The 26068-nt window shown below is 44.8% G+C and overlaps 1 protein-coding gene across 1 annotated transcript in view; it reads left to right on the top strand.

Annotated features, from left to right (window-relative positions):
* LOC101787056 (intermembrane lipid transfer protein VPS13C-like) overlaps positions 1 to 20643 on the top strand; it is a 120596-nt gene extending 99953 nt beyond the window's left edge. Inside the window, 14 exon segments of the mRNA XM_063243335.1 lie at positions 721 to 968; positions 2108 to 2337; positions 3091 to 3183; positions 5714 to 6079; positions 6473 to 6559; positions 7813 to 7962; positions 8130 to 8394; positions 8874 to 9034; positions 10044 to 10165; positions 10639 to 10933; positions 12412 to 12801; positions 14568 to 15697; positions 16294 to 16483; positions 18701 to 20643. Of these exon segments, the coding sequence (XP_063099405.1) occupies positions 721 to 968; positions 2108 to 2337; positions 3091 to 3183; positions 5714 to 6079; positions 6473 to 6559; positions 7813 to 7962; positions 8130 to 8394; positions 8874 to 9034; positions 10044 to 10165; positions 10639 to 10933; positions 12412 to 12801; positions 14568 to 15158 (2998 nt within the window). The 3' untranslated portion in view covers positions 15159 to 15697; positions 16294 to 16483; positions 18701 to 20643.
* Positions 20644 to 26068: the final 5425 nt, after the last annotated feature.

Below are 26068 nucleotides of genomic sequence, written 5' to 3'. Positions count from 1 at the left end.
GCGTCTCTCTCCTTGCCAAGCCGATGTAGAGGCAGCCAGCCACCGCGCGGCGGGAAACCCAAATCGTGGCTTCCAATGGCGCGGGGTCCAGCCTCCGCACCGAGGCTTTTCTGTTCCTGTTTTAGCACCAGGACTGCATTCCAAGTTGGTTTCTCTCAGCCCAGTTCGTTCCTGAGTCAGCAGAGCATAACTCCACCTGCTTATGTCTCTTTAGTCCGCACCATTCCTGGCTTCTGAGCCTAGTTTTTCAGAGAGCCTCCAGTAGTTGCTGTTATCTGTCCGCCATGTTCTCCCGGAAGTCTGCAGACCCTTGATAAACGTGTGCTGATTTGAGTTGCATGAAATACCTTTGGAATTCAAATGTATAGGATGATTTTTGCAGATAAATTCTTTTAGGAAGATGAATTCTTTTATTTAGTGAAATATTGGGACTGCATTTATACATTTTGAAATTTGCTCAAGTCATTTCTAATAATATTTCTTTAGTATTAAATTGTGATTATAAAATATAATTGCTTAATCTCATGCACCTTGTTTGGGAAATGGGGAAACATGTTTTGGTTACTAGTTGGTTTATTATATCCAGTTAACACTGTCCTATTTTATGTTCAGATAAAAACTAATTGATGAAAGAATTCTTAAAATACATAGGAAAACTTTCATAATTTTTATTTTTAGTGGGAGATAAAATAATGAGTGATATGTGTGTATTTTTTTCAGAATGATTGACAGAAAGAATGACCAAGATAGCAGCAGTTCTATGATTGATATTCATTACAAACAAGACAAAAACACAAGTCTAATTGATGCTGTTCTTGACAAGCTGTATGTGTGTGCCAGTGTGGAGTTTTTGATGACTGTGGCAGATTTCTTCATCAAAGCTGTGCCTCAGAGCCCAGAAAATACGGCGAAGGAAATACAAATGCCATCAAGACACATTACCATGGGGAAAGTCAAGACAGAAAAAGGTTAGCAGACTGTATCTGTCTTAGATGACAGCTTGTTGTATATTTTAACACAAATTACAAACAGCAAGAAAGAGACATATTGGGTTTGAGAAAATAAAATTAGGCTTTTAGGTTTAAACATACTTTACAGAAACATCTTAGTAAATGTTTTTAAGTGAGAAGTATATAGTAGAAGCATATTAGGGGCAGGGACTCTGCTCTGGGACTTGTCATGTCACTCACATTCTATACTCATCTGGAAAGGAAGTTAATTGGGGTAAGTGGTTGGAGGGCTATTTTATAGGTGGGTCATTTAGTCCAGGAAAATACTTTGAAGAACTGTATCATGTTGAGGAACAGTTGAAAAGATAGAAGAAGGTGAGGCTGTTGCAGGAGCTAGCAGGGTTCCCTTAGATGTCACCTTTAACTCTTTCCTGGGAATATGCTGAATCCACATTGAGCCCTGCCCTGTATTTTATATCCCATCACCTTTATACCAATCGGTGATTTTCTTGTTAAATTATTATTACTTAAGGTCAGGCGTTTTCTCTGCAATGCCTAAGCCAGTATGTTGGAAACTAACACTGGCAAGATCAGAATGTTATTTTTCCATTTACTTACTTTAAATGTTTGTTAAATAGTAATCATACTGATATCTCTGCATTCATTTATATTTTGAACATATTTATAGTATAGATAATATGACTCTTGACTCTGATCCTTGGGGTAAAGCCAAAGTAAAAAATAAGAATAGTTTAACATCTTTATCAGGATGTCTCTTTTTCTTCCTGTTATTTCTCTCTCTGTTTTCCTCCTCTTGGCCCCTGTGTCATAGAATCACACATTCTCATGTATGTATACAAGTGCCTGCCTTGACTCTGACCAGAAGAACTTCCAAACAGCTTTGTTCCCCAAAATATCAAAGATCAAAATGGGAATGATCTGTTTTGGGCAGTTTTTGGATTGCATCTTTTTGCATAATTACCACTTACTAAATAATCATTTCATTATTAGTATTAATTAACCAACTCAAAATTAGTGCTTTCACTATACCCATTATAGGAAAAATACTGAGAACAGTTTAACAGCCTGTTGATAATATTGTAGCCATAGGAAGATTTACTTTAAAAATTTTCTGGTCCCCGTTTTTGTTTCTCCAGATGATTCTGCAAGACGAAACATGACCTTGAAGGCCAAGATCACAGACCCGGAAGTGGTGTTTGTGGCCAGCCTGAGCAGGGCGGACGCTCCTGCGCTGTCGGCCTCCTTCCAGTGTAAGCTCTGTGTGTCCGCATCTGGGCTGGAGCAGGTGACGGAGGCATCCATCAAAGACCTGAGAGTGCTCGCTTGTCCTTTCCTCAGAGAGAAGAGGGGGCAAACCATCACCACAGTAAGCACTGCCTTGGGCCCTCAACTGAAGAATGACAGAAATAGCTGAGTCCGAGAATCTCAGAGCCTGAGTGCTGTCCAGGATTTAAGTGATTATTTAGTACAACCTCTGGTTTGCAGGCAGAGAGGTCAAGTTCTGCCAGTGTTACCTGGCGAGTTGTGGCTGCTAGGGAAACAACTAGGGGCTGCCTCCAGACTAGTCCTCTTTTCATGATCTTCTGTTGAATTTTAGTTCAGATCAGTGTTTTTCAGCTATTTCTTTTGTTCACTAAGTATATCGAATGAGAGAAAAATAAATGTTTAAGCTCAGATTAAAAAAAACTCAGGTGGAGTCACATGACAAAGAACTTCTGTGTTCCTCGGGACTAACTGGATAATCATCTGGAAACTGGTCATTTACCCTAACCCCTGCTCTAGTCATCAGCTCATTTTGTAGATACCTCATAATTATATTTTACAGAGTGCGTCACTGAAAAAATATGTTTGGAAAAAGAAACACTTTAAATTTCTGATAGTAAATGTGTGTCTTTACATCAGCATTTGGAATGAAGAACTTCATCAGAACTGATTGAAGTCCTTTAACAATATACATGGACTTGTCGTAATTCAGAAGAACCTTCACAAGAGTGTCTTAGCTAATGTAATTTTTAATAGTAGTTTATAGTTCAGAATCTCAGTGGAGTGAGACATGGTTTGTGTAAGTGCATGTTATGTAAACATTAATGAAAATGTGACTTTTCATTTACTTGTCTAGGTCTTGCAGCCATGCTCTTTATCTATGGAAAAATGTACCTGGGCCTCGGGAAAACAGAATATCAATATTATGGTTAAAGAATTTATAATTAAGGTTGGTGCCTGACAGATTCTTTGTGTGTAAATTCTTGAAATAGTGTCTTTGGTCTCAGCATTGCTGTAAGTCACATATTTGGTAATCAGATTGCCTCTGGGTTAAAATACATTTTAAGTGCTTATTCTGTTTTCTTTAAGAGACTACTTTTTTAATACCTATACCTGGCAGGAGTAGTTTTCTCTGTTTTATTTGCATTTGTGTGTGGTGTATGTGTCAGAGGGGAGAGAAGAGATAGAGAAACGAAGAAAGGATGGAGACATTATTTTTAGGCTTTTATTAATGTATAGTTTGATTTGGCCTGATAAGTATGTGATTAGATACTTAGCTTATATTTGTGGTGACAGATGTATGCTGGAAATCACTGGGGTTTGCTTTTTAAAAGATCTTTTACATTTAAAATATTAAAGAACAATCTATTTTCCAGTGTCATTCAAAATTCTTTCAGTAGGACTTCATTCCCCATTGTAAATAGGGAGCACATGATACTTTCTCAAATCTAGTTTGCTCTCTTTTGAAAGATGCAAAGATGAGACAGTTAATTCTAGTGATGCATAAATGATACTAGCTTTACTTTTGTAGGTCAGAGACCAGTATGATTGGATTAATACTTAAACTAATATCATTTGAACCATTTTAAATAACAACGCAGGTTTTTTTCAGTTTAAAACAGTACTGGGTAAAACCAGGTGTGGTGGCACATGCCTGCAATCCCAGCACTCAGGAGCCTGAAGCAAGAAAAGTGCCATGAGTTTGAGACCAGCTTGGAGTACATAGTGAATTCAAATGCAGCTTGAACTAAGCAAGATCCTGTTTTGAAAAAAGCAAGCACGTGGGGCTGGGAATTTAGCTCCGTGGCATAAGAGCCTGCCTTGCAAGCAGGCAGTTGTGAGTTCAATCCCTGGTGCCGATAAAAATGAGAAAGACAAAAAAAAAAAAAAAAAAAGCAAGCACGCAACAAACAAAAACACTAGAAAGGCTTAGATTGTGTTTTTCTCATGAATTTACTTTTTTTTTAAATGATGTAGCATAATAAAAATGCATTTGCTTGTGTTTGCTCTAAGACATTAGGGTAAGTGTTATGGAGACTTCTTTTCTTTGTATAAATCATTTTTGATCTCCTTCTATACTTAAAAACACACCCTGTGTATGACATTGGCAGTACATGGTCTCTGCTTTCAACAAACTTAATGACCAGGGGAAGAGCAGTAGATCGGTGATTGTAACTTCGAATGCTAGAGGCGTGCACAGAAGCTGCTGGCAGCATGAACAAGGGGGCTGCGGTTCAGACTAGGATATCAAGAAAAGTTGTCTGAAAGGGACACATCTTGGACTAAGGACTGCAAGTTGGTGTAAGTTAGATAGATGGAGAGGAAGGGGAAGGTTTTCCAGACTGAATTTGCTGTCTGCACAGAGGCAAAGGTTGGAGAATGTTTTTGAAGAACTTAGAAGGATCGTCCCCATGGCTGCATTCAGCGGTGTGTTTGAGTCATAGGACTGGGATGTTAGTTACAGATAACATTAATAAGACAAGGAGAAAGAAAGCAGTCGGTTGGCAGGCAAGTAGGTCAGGAATGTGGTGTACATCAGATCCTCTTTGTGATGAAGCAGTTGTATGTGTTTAGTGTGTTAGTGAAGAAAGGGTTGTGAGAAGTTAACAGTAAAGGAATCCTTTTAAATTATTTAACTGAGTATTTCTCAAACTTTATAGAACCCTTGCTAGCAGATAGGCTAGGAACTAGCTCACAAAGAGTGCTGTGCACCAAGCCAAAGAGCGTTTGAATTTCATTCTGAAAGTTACGGAGCTCAGTGAAGATTTTAAGCATAGGAGTGATATGCATGGAGTCAGGGTTAAAGAAACTCTGCTGGTGACAGTTTGAAGGATAGGAGGACAGAGTGCTGACTGGATACAAAAAATACCTTCAGCACTTGGCCACTAGCGGTAGCTCAGGTAGAGTGCTTGCCTTGCACGTGGCTTGACCTGGAGCTTGGTCCCCAGCACCACAAGACTAAATTAAGACATTGAAAAACAAATAAGACAAAGATGTCCTCAGTGTCAGAACTAAAGCGCAGTGCAGGAATGAGAAAGTGAGCAGAGGCTCTACCCAGAGATATCAGAAGCAAAGTTCAGGGATCTTGGTTGAGCCAAGTGGGATCCATGAGTGATTTCAGCCTTCTCCTTTCTATAAGACAGAGGGAGATACTGCTATGCCTCTCTGTTCAGTTCAGGTGTCTTGACGTAGTGAACTTAGCTGGTTGGAGTTCTGCGCTTTTGGTTGATGCCATGCTGTGAGTTCAGCTTGGTGGTTAGTTTTGACTCTTGCTGCGCAGCATTAATTGCTTCAGGTTCTGTGAGCAGGACGTGGCGTTACACAGAGACACACGCCTTAATCCATATTTTCATTAGCTAGGAGCTGAATAACCAGGTAAATTTTAACTTGTTACTTTTTAAAGGCTTTAACATGTGTGTTTCAATTCTCATCTGGGAAAGAATTTTTTCAAGATTTTTTCTCTGCTTTGCTTCTGAAAGATTTCACCCATCATTCTGAATACTGTGATGACAATAATGGCTGCCATGTCTCCAAAGATGAAAGAGGATGAATCGAGAGACACATCTAAGGAAATGGAAAGTCTCTGGGATATCAAGTCTATTGATGATTATAATTCTTGGTTTCTTGGTGTTGACATGGCAACCGAAGCAACAGAAAGTTTCAGAGCGATGGATCATCCACTGATAGAGGAAAACTGTGCTGTTGCTGTGGAATCGGTCCAAGTCACTCTAGAATGTGGCCTTGGGCACCGAACTGTGCCTTTACTATTGGCAGAGTCCAAGTTTTCAGGAAATATTAAGAATTGGACTTCCCTGTTGGCTGCTACTGCTGATGTGACACTGCAGGTATGGAGACATGGTGGAGTACCCCAAGGGCAGCTGCCTAAAACACTGTGGGGTTAAGATTCAGGTTCTGTTGTTGCCTGTTTGTTTTGTTCTCTTATAGTTTGTTTGTGCATGATTGAATTAGATGATATATATGAATAGATACATATGCTGACATTCAGTTTGTGGCTGTGTAACTGTATATGTGGTAACTGTTTTTAAGAAGTCTTGTGCTAAATGATTTATGACAAGAAATAAAGGGATAAAGGGAAATACATTCTTTTTAGGTACTTTTTTGTGTCTTTAGGCAAGTGGTTTTGAACGGCTATTACTGTATCGTATTACTTGTTTTCCTGCTTGTTCCAGAATTGCATAATTAAGGTTGAAAACTGACCTTTTATAATTCTGTGCCAGGTTCACTATTACAATGAGATTCATGCTGTGTGGGAGCCATTGATCGAGCGAATAGAGGGGAAGAAACAATGGAACTTAAAGCTTGATGTAAGGACACAGTAAAGCATCTCTGTATGGAGTGGCACTGCACGTGTTCATTGATGTTCTTTAATTTGGTTCTTGTCAAGATGTAGTCCAGAACCTGTGGAGCCCTTTTATTGTATGCGTAAGATAGAAAATGTTTTTATGTGTATATTCAGACATTATATATCATTTTAATTTTCATCCTCATGAATGTGTGATGGAGTTTTCGGGAAAGTACGTGAGTGTGATTCTGTAGGAGACTGCAAAGCAGAGATGAGACCACCTGTCTTTTAAGCAGGCACTGAAGAAGTTTATTAATGTCCTTTATCTCACTATTTGTATTTTAAAAATACTTTTCACTAAAATGTTGTCTTGTATTAACTTAGTTTTGGATAAATATTAAAGTTTTTCTCAGTTTTCATTTCTAATAGAATATGTATTGGTAGATAAACGAAGCTTTCATAAATGAAGCTCTTTGAGATAATGATTTTTTTTAAGGGTGTAACTAAAAATCTTATGAATCACCACTAATTTATGAACTTTCCTTATTATCTCTTCCTGGTATTTTTCCAAGTGTGTCAGAATCCTGGGTTGCAGAGCCTGGTTTTCTCGAGTACCCAGTGTGTGAGCTGGCATTAGCAGATTGTCCCAGAGCACTTCTCTAGAGCGGCCTCACGGGGCTGTTACACGTGGACGCTGACAAAGAAGATTCTAACTTGTGTCCTGTGTGCTCCAAATGAAGTAGAACTAGTATTTCTGGCCTCCCTCTCTCTGGCATAAGGACAGTAACCAGAAATCGTGGCTTTTGCAACTCTGTTAGAACAAAACCATGAATATTGCAATAGCTGGAATCTGGGGGCTGGTTGAAAGCTTGATATTACTTATTTATAGATGTTACCAATAAAAAGCAGAAGACAAGAAAGTATTATTTCTAGATGATATTCTAATAAGGACAGATTCAGACTTCAGGATCACCTTTTATTACTGATCAACTCATAGTTACTAGCTGGGCAGTACCGGATGATTAGATGGGATCTTGGGTGGGAGGTATGCATGGAACAGGTTCTGTGGCTGACAGAGTTCAAAGCATTTCCCCAGAGTAGACTCTGTGCTGCGCTCACCTCACCTGAGCAGAGGAAACCTCTGAATAGCTTTGAAAATGATGCTTTGGAGGAGCCTTACTATAAAGTGCCAGCTTAGGAAAATTCAACACTATTGACTATCTTAGATTTGTTAGTAACTGGCTGTTTAAATTTTTATGTTATTTATCTTTGTAGGTAAAGAAGAACCCGATCCAGGATAAAAGTTTGATACCAGGAGATGATTTTATTCCTGAGCCCAAAATGGCAATTTATATTTCTTCAGCAGACACAATGAATATAACAATATCCAAAACGTGTCTCAATGTTTTCAGCAATTTAGCAAAAGTATGTGTGGCTCTTATTTGGAATATTTCAAGTAGAATTTAAGAGTGAAATGTACTGTATACATTCTTCTGTGATCAAAATTAGTTTCAGAAATGTGTATGCATGGGAAAGTGTTTGAAAGAAATGTACATTTTGTAACTATCTCATGGCATTACATTCCTTTTCAGGGTTTTTCGGAGGGCACTGCTTCTACTTTCGATTACTCTTTAAAAGACAGAGCTCCGTTTACGGTCAGAAATGCTGTAGGTGTTCCCATGAAGGTGCAGCTCAGTCGTAACCTGAGAGTGATGGGCTCCCCAGGGAAGAGCAATGTCTATGGTGTGGATGCCGGTCAGCATCTGGAACTGGAGTATGCCAGCACGGAACCTTCCTCTCAAGGGAAGCTGTCTGTGCTGAGCCGTCAGGAGAGTTCCTTCTTCACGCTGACTTTCGGTATGCTGCATTTTACTTCAGGAGCACCTTAAGAATCACTGTGGGCTTAGTTTTGATAAAATATAGAAAAATATTTTGCTGCATACTTATTTGGGAAAAAACACTTGTAAAAACTTGGATTAAATAGTTGATACTTGTTTCTTGTTTTGGGATGATAGCAGTCCCAAAATAGTGAGAATAATTAAGTACTGTTACAAGAAAGTTGTTGCTGGATAGTTGAGAGAATAAGAAATCTGTCACATTTTGTTTGTTTTCGTATATTTAAACTGACTTGCTCAAATTATCTAGGGTCAAAAATGTTGTATCAGTAATAGTTTTTCTCTTTTTTAAAACCCTGTATTTTAGAAAAGTATTTCATGGTGATTATTTCCAATCACAAGAAGAATACTCTTGTCTTTGTTTTGGCAGGGTAACTATTCTGATGGAAACATATTAGTAAATAAATATTTAGAATTTTTTTCACTTGTCCTCTGCCTTAGTACCACATGGATACACAGAGGTTGCCAATGTCCCTGTTGCCCGACCTGGACGGCGGTTGTACAATGTGCGGAATCCCCATGCCAATTACTCAGACTCCGTCTTGGTACAGATTGATGCCACCGAAGGGAATAAAGTCATCACCCTCCGCTCTGCGCTGCAGGTGACTTTAAAGTGAAGTGTATACTGTTCAGTTCTCAGTTTAACTCATTTTGGAATATCGCAACACAGCATTACATCAGTAATGATGTCATTTCTATTCCCTAATTTGCTTTTGTAATGTTCTTTATTTTAAATGGTTAATAAAATTTTTAAATTTAAAGCCCATTTTTGTATCTCCTCTGTTTACCATTAATGAAATATTTTTGCGTATTTCTTTAAGAATTGATGAAAATTATAATTACAGTTGATTGTCACATAGGATAACATCATTCTCTTTGTATATCACTTGGGGTTATATTTTTTGAGCGTGTAACAAGGACTGTTAAAATGAGCTATTCTCCTGAAAAAAAATTTTGGCATCTTAGTCTGTATAAATATTTCCTTTTCAGGCCAGAGATTTAGCTCAGTAGCTCAAGTGCTTGCCTGGTAGGCACAAGGTTAAGAGTTTGATCCCTGGTACCAAAAAATAAAAAAAAATTTTTTTTTCCTTTTCTACTGGTAAGCCTTTACCAAACATTTTTCTTTTTCTGTGTATTATTTTAGGTTTTAGTATATGATCAGCAACAGAATATTTCTCCCTAATACAGTGTAAGATAAAAAACGAAACAATACAATGTATATCATACTGTGGTCAAGAAAAGATAGTAATACTGGTTTTCTTATATTCTTTTGCTGTCCTTTTTTATTTAATCATGTGATTTGATCATTTGATTGATAAAAATTATAATGGAGAAAATGTAATTAGAATCTTTAAACAACAATACTATTTGGATGACAGTGATATAGATTAACAGTATTACAATATGTAGATTATGTGAATATCTGAATTTTAGGCTGATAGTTAATAGTCCTAATATGTATGTAGCCTTTAAATATCCTAAAGTTTCAATTGTTAAGGGAAGTATCTTCCAAAATTGTGTTTAAAACATTAGTTATGTAGTGTATGCAGCTAATGATTTTCCTTTTAACTTATGTTTTTAAAGCTAATTATATGTATTTTTGTCCAACAGATTAAAAACCACTTCTCTGTTCCATTTATTATCTATAAACTGGTTAAGAATGTTAAACTTCTGGAGCGCATTGGAACAGTCAGCCCCGAAGAGGAGTTCCATGTCCCTTTAGATTCGTATAGGTGGGTACTTCTTTCAAAACATTAAATTTTTGAAAATTCACTGAATGGGGTTTTTACCTTTATGAATTAGAGATAGTGAAGAATATAACTTCATATAATTATTATCTAAAAACATGTAAAACCTATTTTAAAGACATGGTTTATTCTGTAGAAAAATAAATATTGAGTTTATCAAATGGACGCAACTTTTTTAATGGTTTAGACTTTTCTGAAATCTGTATTTACTGGATAGCCTTTATATTTGGAATGAAAATATTTTTCAGTCACCTTTGTTCACATAGGTTTTTGTTTTTTCCCGCAGAGCGTTCCTCTGTGAGTTAGCCATGAGATTTTATGCACATTCTCCACCCTGCCTGAACCATGTTTCCTTACCTGTAAAATAGAGTGACCATTGTTGACTTGAGGTTTGAATGAGGCTGTTGCTCCTGGGTTCTCAGGAGCCTCTTTGCCCACATGGGCTTGCTTTTCTGCAGATCTCAGTTGTTTATCCAGCCGGCTGGGGACTTAGAGCATCAGTACAAGGAGTCGACCACCTACATCCCCTGAAAGGAGGAGCTGCACAGGAGCAGTTCCGTAACAGGCAGGCTGCAGTGTCCGGCGGTGCAGCGCAGCTTCCTGCCGCTAGTTGTGAACACGGTTGCCGAGCCTGACGAGTTGAGCCACATCAGCGCACACGGGGAGGATTGGAACCCGGCGTACATCATTCACCTCTACCCTTCTCTCACACTGCGGAATCTGCTCCCCTATTCCCTAAGATACTTACTGGAGGTGTGTCTCTTGTATTTGGTTTAGATTCCAGCATTGTACAAAGTGAATTCTAGTTTATTTCGTGGTATTTTTAGCTGAAGTCAGTGTTTTATATACCATACTTACAGTGTTTTAAAAGTGTTAATGAAAGCAAGACTGGAACTAGCATCTGCTTTGTGTTAGGCACTGTCCTGTGACTTCACATGTTTAATCCTTCTATGGTGGATATTAATGAACCTCTGTACTGCTGGGGAAACTGAGTCATGCAGGGGTTACATAGGCGGCCAAGTCTCACAGCTAGTCAGTGGAAGAGCTGGGATTTATGCCTGTGTGGTTTGGCTCCTTGTTCTTTACCACTTTCTCTGTTGCATCTGCCATAAATTTAAGAGCCATTATTATTACTTTATTAATTTAAGTAAAATTTTCATTATTTGCAAAGGAGAAAATCTAATGAGAATATTTCACCTTAAAGTTTTACTTATGTATTTATGAGTCAGTAGCTCACTTAGTAGTGCTGGCTGGCCTTGAATTCACTGTGGACTGAGACTCACAGTAATCTTCTTGCCTCAGCCTCCCAAAGTACTGGGTTACGTAAAGTTTTTATTCTAAAGTTAATATTACAATTATTTAGTCCAAGGTTTCTACTAAAAATAACAGAATTACTGTCTTGGGAAATAATAAGCAGCATTTTGTAGCAGTGGTATATGGTAAATATTTTAAAGTTTGTACATACTATGTTATATTAAGATGCAGAAACTGGAATATCAGGTCTTGGAGTATAGCTCTGTAGTAAAGAGTTCGCTTTAGCATGTGAGAGACCTTGAGTTCAAGCCCGAGCATGGTGCAAAAAACAAAAAAAACTGGTTACCTATGTTGTTATTTTCTGTTACCTAGTCATGAACTATTTCTGAATTATGCAGTTAATTAAATCAACTGAATAGTGGATAAAGAGAAGAATAGTTTATAAATAAAAAGTATAAAATAATAAGGTGTTAGTAAGGGAGCCTGATTTAGGTATTGTTAGTATGCGTTTTAAAAATAATTCACCTTGCTTACATAGCTTGCTAGAGCAGCGGACCGCTGTCACTTTCCTTATTCCCCCTGCAGGGGACTGTCAGGCCTGGTGTGTGACTAGCAGAGGAGCTGAAGACCAGGCAGTCAGGTGGCGTGTTCAGTAATGCCGTGCTAGCGGCCAGCCGCCAGGGTCCCTGAGTAAAGGAATCCAGCCTTGGATTCTTGTTGTGGATGCATTTTTTTTCCTTCTCAAAATTCCTGGCTGCTGGCCTATTAATGGCCAAAGACAGTTCCTGCCTTTGTAAATGTGGTCTGTGTTTTCTTTTTAGTCCTTGGTAATTGTGGCATGCACAGTATATAAACATGGTACTCTGTGGAAGACTTGGCAGGAAACCTGCTTCTTGCAGAGTCTAGCCGCTGTGTAGAATACAGGTTTTGTATTTCAAAGATGTTGCTAAACAGACTTGGTTTGTGCGTGTGTTTAGGGAACAGCAGATACTCATGAGCTGGCAGAAGGCAGTACAGCAGACGTCCTGCATTCCCCAATCAGTGGAGAAGTCATGGAATTAGTTCTGGTCAGATACCTGGGCAGAGACTGGACCGGTCATTTCCGCATATGTGACACGCTTCCCGAGTTCTTTCTTGTGTGTTTTACGTCTAACTCCAAAGAAGCAGTGACAGTTGACCTGTCGGTGCACGTCAGGCGAGTTGGCAACCGCATGGTGCTCTCTGTCTTTAGTCCCTACTGGTTAATCAACAAGACTTCTCGGGTCCTCCAGTACCGCGCAGAAGACACTCACGTGAAGCACCCAGCTGACTTCAGGGACATCATTTTATTCTCTTTCAAGAAGAAGAACATTTTTAGTAAAAACAAGGTGTGTTTTTGTTGATAAAGTGAGTTAAAATACATGGCTTTCTAACCTGGAAACTTGGAAATTTGAAACTCAACCAATGCAATTGATATGAACTGAGTCTAAGGAGACTTTAAGGAAGGCAGAATCGAGTGGGGCCCTTGGGAACTAACAACATCAGGATCTCCAGGCAGAATAATTCTTTCTCTAGCGCCTGTAGGATTCCTTCTGTTCTTAAAGTCATGTCAGATAAGACAAGCTTTATTTTGTATAACTGGCCAGTATTGATACAGCATTTCTAAAGAGGCTGGTATTAGCTGACCCTCTTGCCCATGAAGCATGAGCCAGGCCTTTGAGAAGCCTGGCGCTCGAGCCTGGTCTTTTGTGTCCTGGTCCTTTCTTTCTTCTTCAGACTCACTTGGCTTTCCTCACTTGTGTGCACTCGACCCCATGCTGCCCATAGACTTCTGCATATGCTGTCCTCTGCCCAGATGACCACTCTGCTCTTTCCTTGTTTCCTTCCTCTTTCCTCTCCCCTACTGTTTATGCTTGAGCATTCTGTTCAGGCCTGGTATGGATGAAGATTTTCTGTTCCTTTAAAATGAGAGATACTCCATTATTATTCTCTCTCTCTCTTTTCTTATTTAAAGAGAAAAAAAGGAAATAAAATTTAAAAAACAGCAGGAAAAGGGTACAAATAATACAGAATTTCAAGGAAAAAAATACAGTAAGATATCACTAGTTAATAGGTTACATATTGTCATCTTTGAAATAGTTGTCCAAATTATAAAATTAAAGCATGTAAAGTGAACATTCATACAATGAGATTGCAGACAGTGCCGTTCAATCATCCAACAAAAGTTCACTAATACGGATTTCCATTCTACACACTCAAACATACATGCAGTTATATCCCTTAGACCACCTTCCTGTCCTCTCTTTTTAATAACAATTAAACTTTTTGGGTTTTTTTTTTTCTCCCACAATTCTTATTATTTTTTTGGAGAGAATAAAACCTAATGTGGCTAAACAAAACAGAGTCGGTTAGAACAAAAGGATGGGCATAGTACATGTTGTAAAAATAGTTTTACAAGATGTTGCCATTAAGAGAACCTGGGCAATGACACAGATCTCTTACACTAATTTTTTTCTTTTGAGATAGGGTCTTACTATGTAGTCCAGGCTGGCCTCCAACTCTTAGTGATCTTTCTGCCTGGAGGCCTCTTGAGTGCCAGGATTACAGATGTGTGCCATACGAGGCCCCAGCAGCAGTCTTCTCAAAATTGTTTACTCTCAAGAATACAATCGAGCCAGTTTCAGGTTTTCTGTGCTCTGTATACACTGGCATTTTTTCAGTTCCCTACCCCAATCTGTATCTGCTAGCACAATGCTCTTCCCATGCGAACTGTGCTTCCCCTCCTTTTTTAACTCCTAGTTATCCTTCGAGTCTGAGTGAAACCTCACTTTCTCTAATGCCTAAGTCAAATATTCATCATGCCGCGTCCACATTTGTGCGAGTATCTGATCTGTGAGTTTTCCCTACACTAAGTAGGGGAGCGCCACCTAGAACGGACAGTTTCTGCCTCGCAGTTTAAGTGTTTCGTTTCGTGTTTTTGGGACAGGGTTTCCCTGTGCGTTCAGGCTGTCCTCGAACTCGCAGCGATCTTCCTGTCTCAGCCTCCCGACTGCTGGCATTACAGGCGTGCGCCACCACGCCCAGCCTCGCAGTATTTTAATCGGAAGGATCACAGGTTGAATCCAAGTCCATTCCTGCGCCCTGCTTCCCCCAGGCACGTTGCAGGCGGTCGCGCGTAGTAAGACGTCACTTCCTCCCAGAAGACGCTCCGGGAGACCCGCTCGAGATTCCTGTCACTTCTCAGAGCTTGCCCACCGGGAACATGGCCCTGCCGCCCTTCTTCTCCCCGGCCCGCCCCGGCCCGCCGCCCCCTCAGCCGCCGCCTCCTTCTCCTTTCGGCTGCCCGCCACCGCCGCTACCCTCCCCGGCTTTCCTGCCGCCCCTTCCCCAGCGGCCCGGCCCTTATCCGGGGACCTCCGCCCCCTTCCTTCAGCCTTCGCTGGGTCTGCAACCCCGGGTCCCCGCGGAAGGCTCCCGCCGCGGCGGTGGCGGTGGCAGTGGTGGCGGTTTCTACTCGGTGCCGCCCCCGCCGCTGCCTCCGCCGCCGCCCCAGTACCGGCCCTTCCCGGGGACCGACGCCGGCGAGAGGCCGCGGCCGCCGCCTTCAGGCCCGGGGCCGCCCTGGAGCCCGCGCTGGGCAGAGGTGCTGCCGCCTGCTGATGAGCTCGGGGACGCGGCTGACTTGGTCCAAGCATACAGCTCAGAAATGGCTAACGTTGGCTTTGGTTCCACATCTGGGGCTTAAAACTCGTCATACGGTTGAGGATTATTTGTAAAACCCTCTTAGAGTTTTTCTTTGGGGTCCGACCACCCTCCGTCCAAGATGTCATGTGCTTCTCTTTTCCCTTGTCTCTGCCCCCCCACCCCCGGGATGGGCGGTGTCCTTGGAGGGTCTCCCATGGACCAGGTCCTGGTGTCAGAAGGACTTGGGTTTGGGAAGGAAGGGTGGTGGGCAGTGCCACTCCTGAGTCTGCAGTGAGCCAGGCACTGGCCACTGGCCTGCCCACCAGGGATTTATGCTGTGGCCTGTGATGCTCTGAGCCCTGCAGCACAGCAGCCCCTCCTCGGTGAGAGTCCTCCTGCATCCACCTCCGCTGGCCCCAGAGCAGCACCCAGGGGCCCTCCAGTTGGCACGGGGGTCCAGTTGTGACTCAGTCGCAGCTTCCTGTCTAGTAGCCTGCCCTGCCCAACCTGTCTGTGTGTGTTGCAGAGGACACCTACAGCTCCGAGGAGACGGTGGACCACCAGCCCATCCACCTGAGGGTCATGGACACTGCAGACCCGGTAACCTCCCCACTGCCCCTTGGAGGGCAGGGAGTTTGGGTCCCTTTAAAAGTGCAACTTGCTGTGTGGTCTGAAATGAGACACTGACTTCCCTGAGCCCAAATCTTCCATCTGCCAAATGAGGAGGATGGGAAGGGGGCTGGGGAGTTACCCGTGGCAGGTCTTGGGCCCTGTGCAGTCAGACAGGTGCATGCCTGTTGACACAGATGCTTCTGTGAGAGCCCCTTGGCCATCTCCCCCTCGTCCTCCCTCTTGGCTTCACAGAAGCCAAGAGGGCAGCGTGAACTTGACCCCAAACCAGCAGTGCCCAGAGACAACAGGTCCCTGGAGGGGCTGTGCCATGTCCTTGGCATTGTGCCCAAGTAGCCAAGGTCTCCAAGTCTCTGACTGGCTGGCTGGCTGGGGCAGGGCAGGGGGTGGGTCATGAGACAATGTCTCCTTTCACACCAAGCCAAGTCCGTGGTCAAGTGTGCCTTTGGAAAGGGCTCGGGTGGGGAACAATACAGAGACCCGGCCTGGACAAGCGGGGGTGACTGCTCAGGTGAAGGTTTTTATCCCATGGCCTGTGACCTGGAGGGCTTCTCCCCTCACTGCAGGACATCCCCAGAACTGCGAGCGCTACCTGAACTGGGCCCATGCCTTCCTGGTGATGTACAGCATAGACAGCCGCCAGAGCTTTGAGGGCAGCAGCAGCTACCTGGAGCTGCTCGCCCTGCACGCCAAGGAGACGCAGCGTTGCTACCCGGCCCTGCTGCTGGGCAACAAACTGGACATGGCCCAGTACAGGTGAGCGCAGTGGTGCCCATGGGTTAGGGAGCTGCCTGGAGGACGTTGCACCTAGGTAAAGGCATTGAGAGCAGAAAGGGCCTTGGGCTTCCCAGCAGCCAGAGACCAGCAGGGCAGGGCTGGACCCTGAATATCAGAACAGCAGCCACTCCTTCCATCCTCGTGGGTTTCTGGTTTCTCCTGGCCTCGCCCTTTCTTGCCCAAGCCACTGTGACCTCCGTCCCATCTCAGCAGCTAAACAGTTGATTCCATGCCCGTTCCATTCCAAGGCTAGGCTTCCAGAGGCCCTTGGGTCAGGGGGGTCACTCTGGTCCAGCCAGCTCTGTCTCCACCCCAGTGCAGCCCCCCAGGCGGTGCCAAGGGCAGCTCTTAGATGCTGGACCTGAGCCAGAGGTCAGGACCAGGCCACAAGGTGGATGACCGCAGAGTCTGCAGCCGTGTGTTGCTTGGCCGGCATGGTGTTCGACAAGACAGGAACTGGAATGTTTTGGGGTAGGGCCCACTCCTCCCTGTGACCACAGCCTGGCTGACCACAGCCTCGCTGTTCCCCGAGGTTTCCCTCCAACTTCTCCTGGCCCTGAGGCAGCTGAGACTGTGATGCCACATTCGATGGATGAGTAATCCTCCTGGACTCTCCCTGGAAGCCATGTCCTGTCCCCCTGCCGTCCCTTTCAGGCCCCTTGCCCCTGCTTTCCCAGGCTCTGAAGCTCCAGTGACTGGTGTTAGCAGAAGAGGGGACCTTTGGTCTAGGACAGGCTGGGTGGGCAGTGGGAGAAGGGAGTCGTGGTTTCCCAAAGCAGGCCACAGTCAGGGCCCAGGAGAATGACATCTTGAAGCAAGGAAAGAGTGTGTGGCATTAAAGCGACTGCAGGGTCTGAGGAATCCCAGGGCCTGTGAGAGGGCTTTGGAATACCAGGCTTCAAATAGGCCTGTTTTCAGCAGGGAGACATAACCAACAGGTCCCTGTTCACTGCCAAAGGGGTGGTCTCAGAATGGTTTGGGAGCAACTGACCGAGAATATAAGGTTGGAGTGAGGCAGTGTCATTGGGTCCCCAGGGATGAGTCAGGACGCTTCCCCCTCTCTCTTGGGTCTTGTCCCAGTCTTCGCGACTCAGGACTCGCACTGGATGTTTTAGCTGCCCTGAAGTCAGCGTCCTTCCCCACACCCGCCCCATGAGTGTCTTGCAAGCTACAAGGTGGGAATGGTGTTAGAGCAGCGATGCCCACGCCCTGAGAAGCTCACCAGGCCACAGCAGAGCAGGATAAAGGACAGAGTTCAGGGTGAAGCTCGTGACAAAGGAAGAGTTCCCGCGCTCGGTGGCTTCCTCGGGCAGCAGCGGCAGGTGCAAACTGCCCGGGCACAGCCCTGGGGTGTGTCTCTGCGGCAGGGGGTTAGATGCTCTGCCCCTGCCTCTTGGATCCCGGTCACCTCCTCCCTCTGTTGCTCCCGTCACTGGGGAGCAGGGCCTGCACCCATCAAGGCCCACCCTGGGGTCTTCTGTCATCTCCTGGGCTGGGCCGTTGTCCCTGGGAATGGTGGGTGGGGCAGCCCAGCAGCTTTGGCTTTGGCCTCCAGACTTCTTCCCTCTCAAGAGCCCATGTGCTCTTTCCCCTACTTCCATTCCATGGCATTCGGGCCAGAAGCTTCTAGAACCTTCCCAACCTCAGATGTTCCTTCCGGTCATCATAAGAAGTGGGCCAGGACCAGGCAGGAAGAGATGTTGCCCCTTCTCTTTGTGTCCCCAGCTCATGTGAAATGTCATCACCCCTGCTCTCCCTGGCTGTCTCCTGGGCAGGAAGACAGCTGTCCCTTTGAGTCCCAAAAGCTCTGCCTGCTGCAGGCTTCCTGAGTCACCTGTGTGGTCCCTTCAGCTGCCTTTCTCAGGCCAGGACCACCACAGGGGCTCATTCCTGCCTGAGGGGCCAGTGCTGTGATGGAGCAAGGAGGCTGGGATGGGGTACCTCAGTCACAAGCAGGTCTATCCGGGGTTCCGCCTCCTTCCTCAGTGTGTCAACTACAACATATTGAGCCCTGACCTGAAACAGGTACTGCGCTAAGCACTCAGTGCCACTCGTGTTTCTTAGTTCTGACAACTCCGAGAGAGGCTGATGTCACAATCCCATTATGCTGGTGTGAAAATGAGCTGGAGAAAAGTGAGGAGCTGCGGCCCCTCTGACTGGCCACCTTGCCTGCCCCTCCCTCCCATTTGGTCACAGCGCTGGCCAGCAGGTTCGGCTGCCTCTTCTTCAAGGTCTCCGCCTGCCTGGACTTCGAGCATGTTCAGCACGTGTTCCATGAGGCGGTGCGGGAAGCGCGGCGGGAGCTGGAGCGGACCCCCCCCCCGGCCCGGCCCCTCTTCATCGCTGAGGACAGGGCCCCCGTGCACCAGGTGCCGCTCACGGCCCGGCACGGGCTGGCCAGCTGCACTTTCAACACGCTGTCCACCGTCAGCCTGAAGGAGATGCCCGCCGTGGCTCAGGCCAAGCTGGTCACAGTGAAGTCATCGCGTGCCCAGAGCAAGCGCAAGGCGCCCACCCTCACCCTCCTAAAGGGCTTCAAGATCTTCTGAGGCCCATGCCCCTCCTCGGCAGCCCCGGCAGCAGGACAGCGGCTGGCTTGTGATGCCGGCCTTTCTCACCGATGGACTGCTGGCCCCGCCCACTGATGGACAGCTGAACCTGCCTCTGGCACCAAGCAGAGTCCCCACATTGAGCCTAAGGCACTGGGTGGGCTGCTGCTGCTTGGTCTCTATGGTGTCCTTTGCACCTAGGACCCTGGAGGGAAACGGCCATTGCCACAGCCCAGAGACCTGCCATAGCAGGAAGAAACTGTGTCCATTCTGCTGCCGTAACTCTAGCCAGGCTAGCTGTGTCCCATGGTAGATGGACAGTTCCCAGAGGCCCCAGGAGGGGCGGCCTAGGGGTCGTGGCGCCACCTGGTGGGAGGCAGAGGCAGCGCAACTGCTTAGAAGTAGGAGCCTGACCCTGCTATCCTCTTCTGACCTCACAGGATACGCGGGTAGTGACCCCAGTTTATTCAAGGAAGATCTGCTTAAGATAATTCTGCGGGGCCGCTGCACAGGCAGGGGCTCCGGGTCGGGTATTCCCAGCGCTTCCCCTTTCAGGGAGGGGAGAAGAGAACCTCCAGTGGGCTTTCATCAGGATTCAGGGTCTTCTTCCCCACTTTGCTAAGGACTGTGTGCACACCCTCAGGACCAGGTCCTCAAGTCTAATGACCAAGGCTGCAGAACACAGTGTCCTCTCTGGTTTCAGGAGAGCCCACAGAAGGCAGGGTCGCATGCCACCTGGCAGCCACCAATGCCGGCTCAGACAGGAACGGTGTAAAGCTTGTAACAGGGTTTGGCCGGACATGTGACCTTCAGCAACAGATCTGAGCTTTCAAAGCCCAGTTTTGTTTTCTTCTAGCACTGGGGATTGAACCCCGGGCCTTCACACTGAGCTATATCCTCAGCTATTTTATTTTATTTTGGGAAACTAAGTTGTCTAGGCTGGGCTGAAAACCTGGGATGCTCCTGCCTCATCCTCCTAGAGAACTGAAATTACAGGTGTGTGCCACTGCGCCCAAGCCAAAGTCCACTTTGGTGAGACAGAACCTGAAGTATGTCGGGCTAATAGAGCAAAGTTTTGCATAGATTCTATGGTGTCCCCCTTAACAGCTTATGCCACAACATCATGGCTCAGATGGAGCCGCAGGTTCCTCCCTGCGGTTCCCACTGTTAGCCAGAGGAAGCTTCAGAGGCAGTTGTCTTCCAGCTCTGTTTACCATGAGCAGGTACAGGAGGAGCCTCTGGCTTCCTGAAGGGCTGGGAAGGGGATTCTGACTCCAGAATCCTGCTTCCTTCCATGTCAGTGCCCCATTCCAGGAGCTTGGACTCAAAATCCCCCTAACCCAGCCTTCAACCCATTCTGTGGAGGGAGAAGCTGAGGCCAGAGGGAGGCTGTGAACCATTCCAGGCCGCCCGCGGAGTGTCCCTGCCAGGCTTCCCGAGCCCTAGGCTGCTAGGGGTTTTGCACTTTTCTTCAAGCCACTTGTGTGTTTGTGTATATGTGCGTGTGTATCACAGCCACTTGAACAGTCTGTGCACTTCCCACTGCCCACTACCAGAAGCATTTTTAATAAAAGATTTTTTTAACTATCAGGAGCACTGTTTGACTGCAGTTCATTGTATCTGCTGATAAAAGCAGGCTGCTGGGGGAGGAAGCCCCGACGTCTGGCTGTGGGGAGCCCCGTCTCCGGCAGTGTGGTGTGGGCCGCGCCTGCTCTAGCTCTCGGTTTCTTGCTCCTTTAATTCAGTCCACAGCGGGACCAGGGCTGGCTTTTCTGTGAGCAGTATCTCTCCTAGGTTGTTCAGGCTGTTGTTGTTGCCACTGGTTCTGGCCTCCTTTAGATGCAGGAGCGCAGGTGTTTCTTTGTCTTCAGCCCTAATTACAACTCTCCTTCCTGTTTGCATGCACACACACACACACACACACACACACACACACACAGAATTTCAATCGGTTCCTCACACATCACCAGTATCTACCCCATATGCCACTCCTGATCAGAGGTCATATAACCCTCTGCCTCTCTGTGTCCAGTGGAAGGAGACAGCCCAACCGCCATGGGTTGTGTGCTCCTTTCTACGTCCTCAACTCAATAAACCTGTTCATTTTGTACTTTTGCTTCTCTATTGCACCAGAATACTCTATCATTATGGTGCCCATGACTTGGATGGCAGAGTGCGTTAGCTCCTGGGAGTCACTCCCAGTTCGAGCTCCCTGCCTATGAACCATCTTTTATTTATTTATTTTTTTATTTAAAGATAACAAAGAAAGGACATAAAAAAGAAAGCAGTAAAAGGGTACAAGTAATACAGAATTTCAAGAAAAAAATTCCTGTGTGGGCTGGAAATATTTCTTATTCTTCATTTTTCATCTTTTTAATGTATATTAGAGTATTAATATTATTACTATTTTTGGTTCTGGGGATTGAACCCAGAGCCTTCACACTACACTATATTCCGAGCTCTTTTTATTTTTTGTTTTGAGACAGGTTCTCCCTAAGTCATTAAGTCACCAAGGTTGGTCTCAAACTCATGATCCTCTTGCCTCAGCCTCCCAGGCTGGGCCACCAAATACTTTTATCCTGCTCCACACTGCCAAAAACCTTACCTGACTATTGTGCTGACCTTACAAACCATATCCATTCTACTCTCATATCCCCCCAGCATATCCACAAAGCTCTCCTTGCTCGCCTGTGCCACCGTCTTCTCCTCCGCCTCCTACCTCCCTCACTACTCCTTCATTACCATCTTCTCTTCTCCTCACCTCACCACTCCTCCCCAACTCCACTGTCATCAGTTTCTCCACCACCACACCATAGCAGATCTCACTCCTCTCTCACCACCGTCTTGCAGCTGCTTGCACTCACTGCCATCTGATGACCCTTCCTACACATTGTCTTCATTATCCCCACCCCAGCCATCTTTGACATGATGCTCACCCCACCCTCTCCCCCTTTACAAAGTGAGAGGTACCAAATGCTTAATCCACATTCATGTCCCTTTTTCCCTCTCCAGTCTCTCAAATATCTTCCAGCATGTAACATCCTTTGCTGCTGACCCGTACAATGATATCAGAAAAAGCTCAAATTCATCCTTCAATCCTATCTACAAGGATCTTGATGCTATTCTTGCTTCCACTCTTTGCCCTCAACAAAAGATTAAACTTCTATTTTATTTGCCAAGCAGCACCAAACATTCAGACTAAATTCAAAAAGTCAGACCTTGGTCTTCAATCCCCCTAGAGATACCTCTTAGGTATGGCTTTCCATGCCTTCAACAGTGGAGAAAACAACAAAAACAGGATGACCTTAAAAAGGATGCATTTTAGGCTAAACTCAAATGCCAATTTCTGGCCTCAGTAGCTTCAGCTACAGTGGAACTCAGGGCTCAAGATAAAACACAGGTAGAAAAAATGACTAAAAACCTGAGCCCCTCTCCACCATTCTTCAAGTGCAGCAGATAAAGGACACTGGATACAAGCCTGCCCTGACCTGTGGCCATGAATGGGAACTTGTCCCATCTACAACCAAGAGGGCCACTGGAAGTGCAACTGCCCTGTGAGAACGAGTAAGTCATCACCTTCCCTACCCTCACAGGCTAAGACATTGCTGCCTTGGACTCATCACCAGCTGATCTGCCCAGCATCACCACTGAAGAGGATAGACAAGGCTTGGGGCCTGCAGGCTCCACCAAATTATCTCTCCAAGAGCCCCATGTCTCACTGGATGTCTCAAGTAAAACTGTCTCTTTTCTTGTTGACAGAGGCCACCTATGGTATTCTTCCTGAGTTTTCAGGGCAGTGTTTCTGCTCTGCAGGCTCTCTTATGGGAATTGACAGCCAGCTTACATGATCTCCCCAGACAGGACCTACTTCCTGCAGATTCCAAAACTTTTCCATTACACACAACTTCTCAGTATCCCAAACTATCCTGTACCTCTTTTTGATAATCTGCTCCAAAAACTCAGTTTCTCTTATACTCTCTGCCCATGGGGGTCAGACTCCCAAGCCAACTGTCATGTGCTGCTGAATCAGCCTCTCCCCTTCCCTCCTCCACTGTCAACCCTACAGTCTGAGACATCTCCAATCCTATTCATGCCAACACATTACTTGTAATTCACCTCAAACACCCCTCACTTTCCCCATATCCAATAGCCCCTAAACATCAACAGGGGCTCAAACCTATAATCTGCTGCTTATTATCTAATGGGTCTCCAAAAGTCACTCACTCACCCTTCAACTCCACTATTGTCCCTATCCTCACATCCAATGGCTTCTATCACCAGTCCAAGATCCTGGAGATACTAAAAATGCAATTGATAGTGTCAGTTCATCTGGTGGTGCCAAACGCTTACACTATACTCTCATTTTTCTTTGTGTACCTTTCACTTTTCTGTATTATACCTTAATGATACATTTTTAACTATTTCCTGACACCTCAATTGCCAAGATTTCTTTGCCTTTCCATGGACAAATCCAGACACTGCAATCTACACAACTTATTTAGAGTCCTACCTCAAGGCTTCATGGACACTCCACACTTCAGCTGAGCCCCTGCTGCTGATCTCGTGGCTCTCAACCTTTTTTTTTTTTTTGTGGCTCTCAATCTTAAACCTGACTTTCTTCTCCAATATACAGATGAGCTTCTCCTCTATTCTCCAGTCTATCCTCTAACTACATAACATCCAGCTACCTTTCTCAACTATCTCTCAAGTTTCAAACATAGGGTGTTCCCTACTAAAGCCCAAATAGCTTCACCAAAGATTAAATACCTGAGTCTCACTCTCATCCCCACCTATAACCTCAGACCACAGAGCCCATCTCCATGATCTCCAGGTGCTAACTTCAAAACAAGTTTTATCTTTTCTAGATTTAAAAACTTCTTTTATCTCTGGATCCCTTACTTTGCTACACTAGCCCAACCTTTATAAAAGCATCCACAGGTTCTTTATCAGAAGCCTCACATCCACTACTCCTATTTCTCATTTTCTAAATTAAAAGAGGCTGTTTCAAAGGCCCAAGCTCTCATTCTCCTTAGGCCAACCCAAGATTTCTACCACTCAAGATCATAATGCTGTAGGAGTTTTAGTACACACACACACACACACACACACACACACACACACCCTTCTTTCCAAGCAGTAGCCTATCTCTCAAAACAGACAACATGATACAAAGCTGACCTCCTGCCTTTCTCCACTTGCTTCAGCAGCCTCACTAAGACAAGGGGCCAAAGAGTTCACTTTAAAACAGTCAATTATTGTCCACCTACCCCATTGCTCCAGTGACCTTATTTTACACAAGATATTTCCTGCCTTAATGACGTCTCACCTACAAGTTGACTTAATTCTTATACAGGATCCTACAATCACCATCTCTGTTAATATCTCCCTGAACCAAGCCACCTTACTTCCCACCTCTGACGAGACCCCTTACACAATTATAGTGAGGTCCTGCAGATGACTCCTACTCCCTTCCCTCACATTAACAGTATTCATCTCCCTACAGCTTCTGATACACAGTTCATAGATGACAATACAGCCAACACAAACCCTCAAAAGAGGACAAAATATTCTATAATCAAAGGCTTCAAGTCATAGAGGCAAGCTCACTGCCACTCAAAACATCTTCCCAGAAAAGAAAACTAATTGCCCTCACATGGGACCTCACACTAATGACAAAATCATAAATATCTATACTGACTCCAAATATACATTCAACATACTTTACTCTCATACTATGTAACAAATATGAGATCTAAGTAATCACAAGGGACCCCTAATCACTAATACACCTCTCATTCTTAATTTGTTAGAGACAACACAACTTCCAAAACAAGTAACAATCATTCACTATAAGGGACACCAAACATCATCAGGTCTATCTGTCAGGATAGTACCTGTGTGAACACACAGGCTAAATTAACTACACAACAACAATATGTCTCTCGTCTTTCCCCCCTTATCCCAAACACATTGACTTCACTTCAATATTCATCTATACAGTGACAGTTAATTCACAAACCCACAAGTTCTTCCTCCCAGATCAATGTTTTAGACCTCATCACTAACATACATAACTGCTTTCATCTAGACAGTCAAGCCCTATATAAACTACTAAGTCTACTCACTACTCATTCCTCTCTAAAAATATTCATCAGGTCACTCACAGCTGTTTTGTGCCAAAACCTCTCCTCAGAGACATTTATCTGCTTCTTTCCCAACCTATCAACTTTGTGAACACACTCCAAATAAAGACTAATAGATTTTACACATGTGCCTCATCATAAGACCTACACACCTCCACCTCACCCGTTCATAGCCCAGTGTTCTGTTACTCTCTTTACTTCCTTGGCATTTTTTACTGCTGGTCCTCATACTGCTGCTGTCATACTTCAGTCTCTCCCTACAACACCAAAACTTTTATTGTTCACTAAAATTTTAGATTCAAACACCTTACACTGCCTAAAACAAAGCCTTCGGTCTTACTTCCTCTTCCACTACTCCTATTCATTCTCCTTCTAGGACACACGGCCTTACTGACAGTCTACTGCACAGTTTTCAACCTCACTATTCCTTTCTCCCACATAAATCCCAGCCTAAAATCTCAAGTTCAAATAAAAATTCTCCAATATTACAACACACAACAAATAACCCCAGCTCAAACCCAGCATCTCCCTACCTTTTCCATAATGCCCACATCTTCACCCCAACATCTCCAAATCTGAAAACAAAACCTGTATGATGATTAACTACCTGGCCATCCCCAGGCTAGCACAAACCCATGGGCCAGCATACTAGGAAGACCTGGTGAGCATGCGCAGAACCTACAGAGACATGCATTGCAGAGAAGGTTAGGTTCCTTGCTCGGGGGCCGTGCACGTGCAGAAGCGGTTAGGCTGCTTGCCCGGGGGCCCGTGCACGTGCAGAAGCGGTTAGGCTGCTTGCCCGGGGGCCCGTGCACGTGCAGAAGCGGTTAGGCTGCTTGCCCGGGGGCCCGTGCACGTGCAGAAGCGGTTAG

The sequence above is a fragment of the Cavia porcellus genome, unplaced genomic scaffold (genome assembly GCF_034190915.1).
Source record: "Cavia porcellus strain 051 isolate PalLab524CR breed Dunkin Hartley unplaced genomic scaffold, mCavPor4.1 scaffold_38, whole genome shotgun sequence".
Taxonomy (NCBI): domain Eukaryota; kingdom Metazoa; phylum Chordata; class Mammalia; order Rodentia; family Caviidae; genus Cavia; species Cavia porcellus.
The sequence above is the reverse complement of the archived record's forward strand: the minus strand, read 5'-3'. Positions and strand labels throughout refer to the sequence as shown.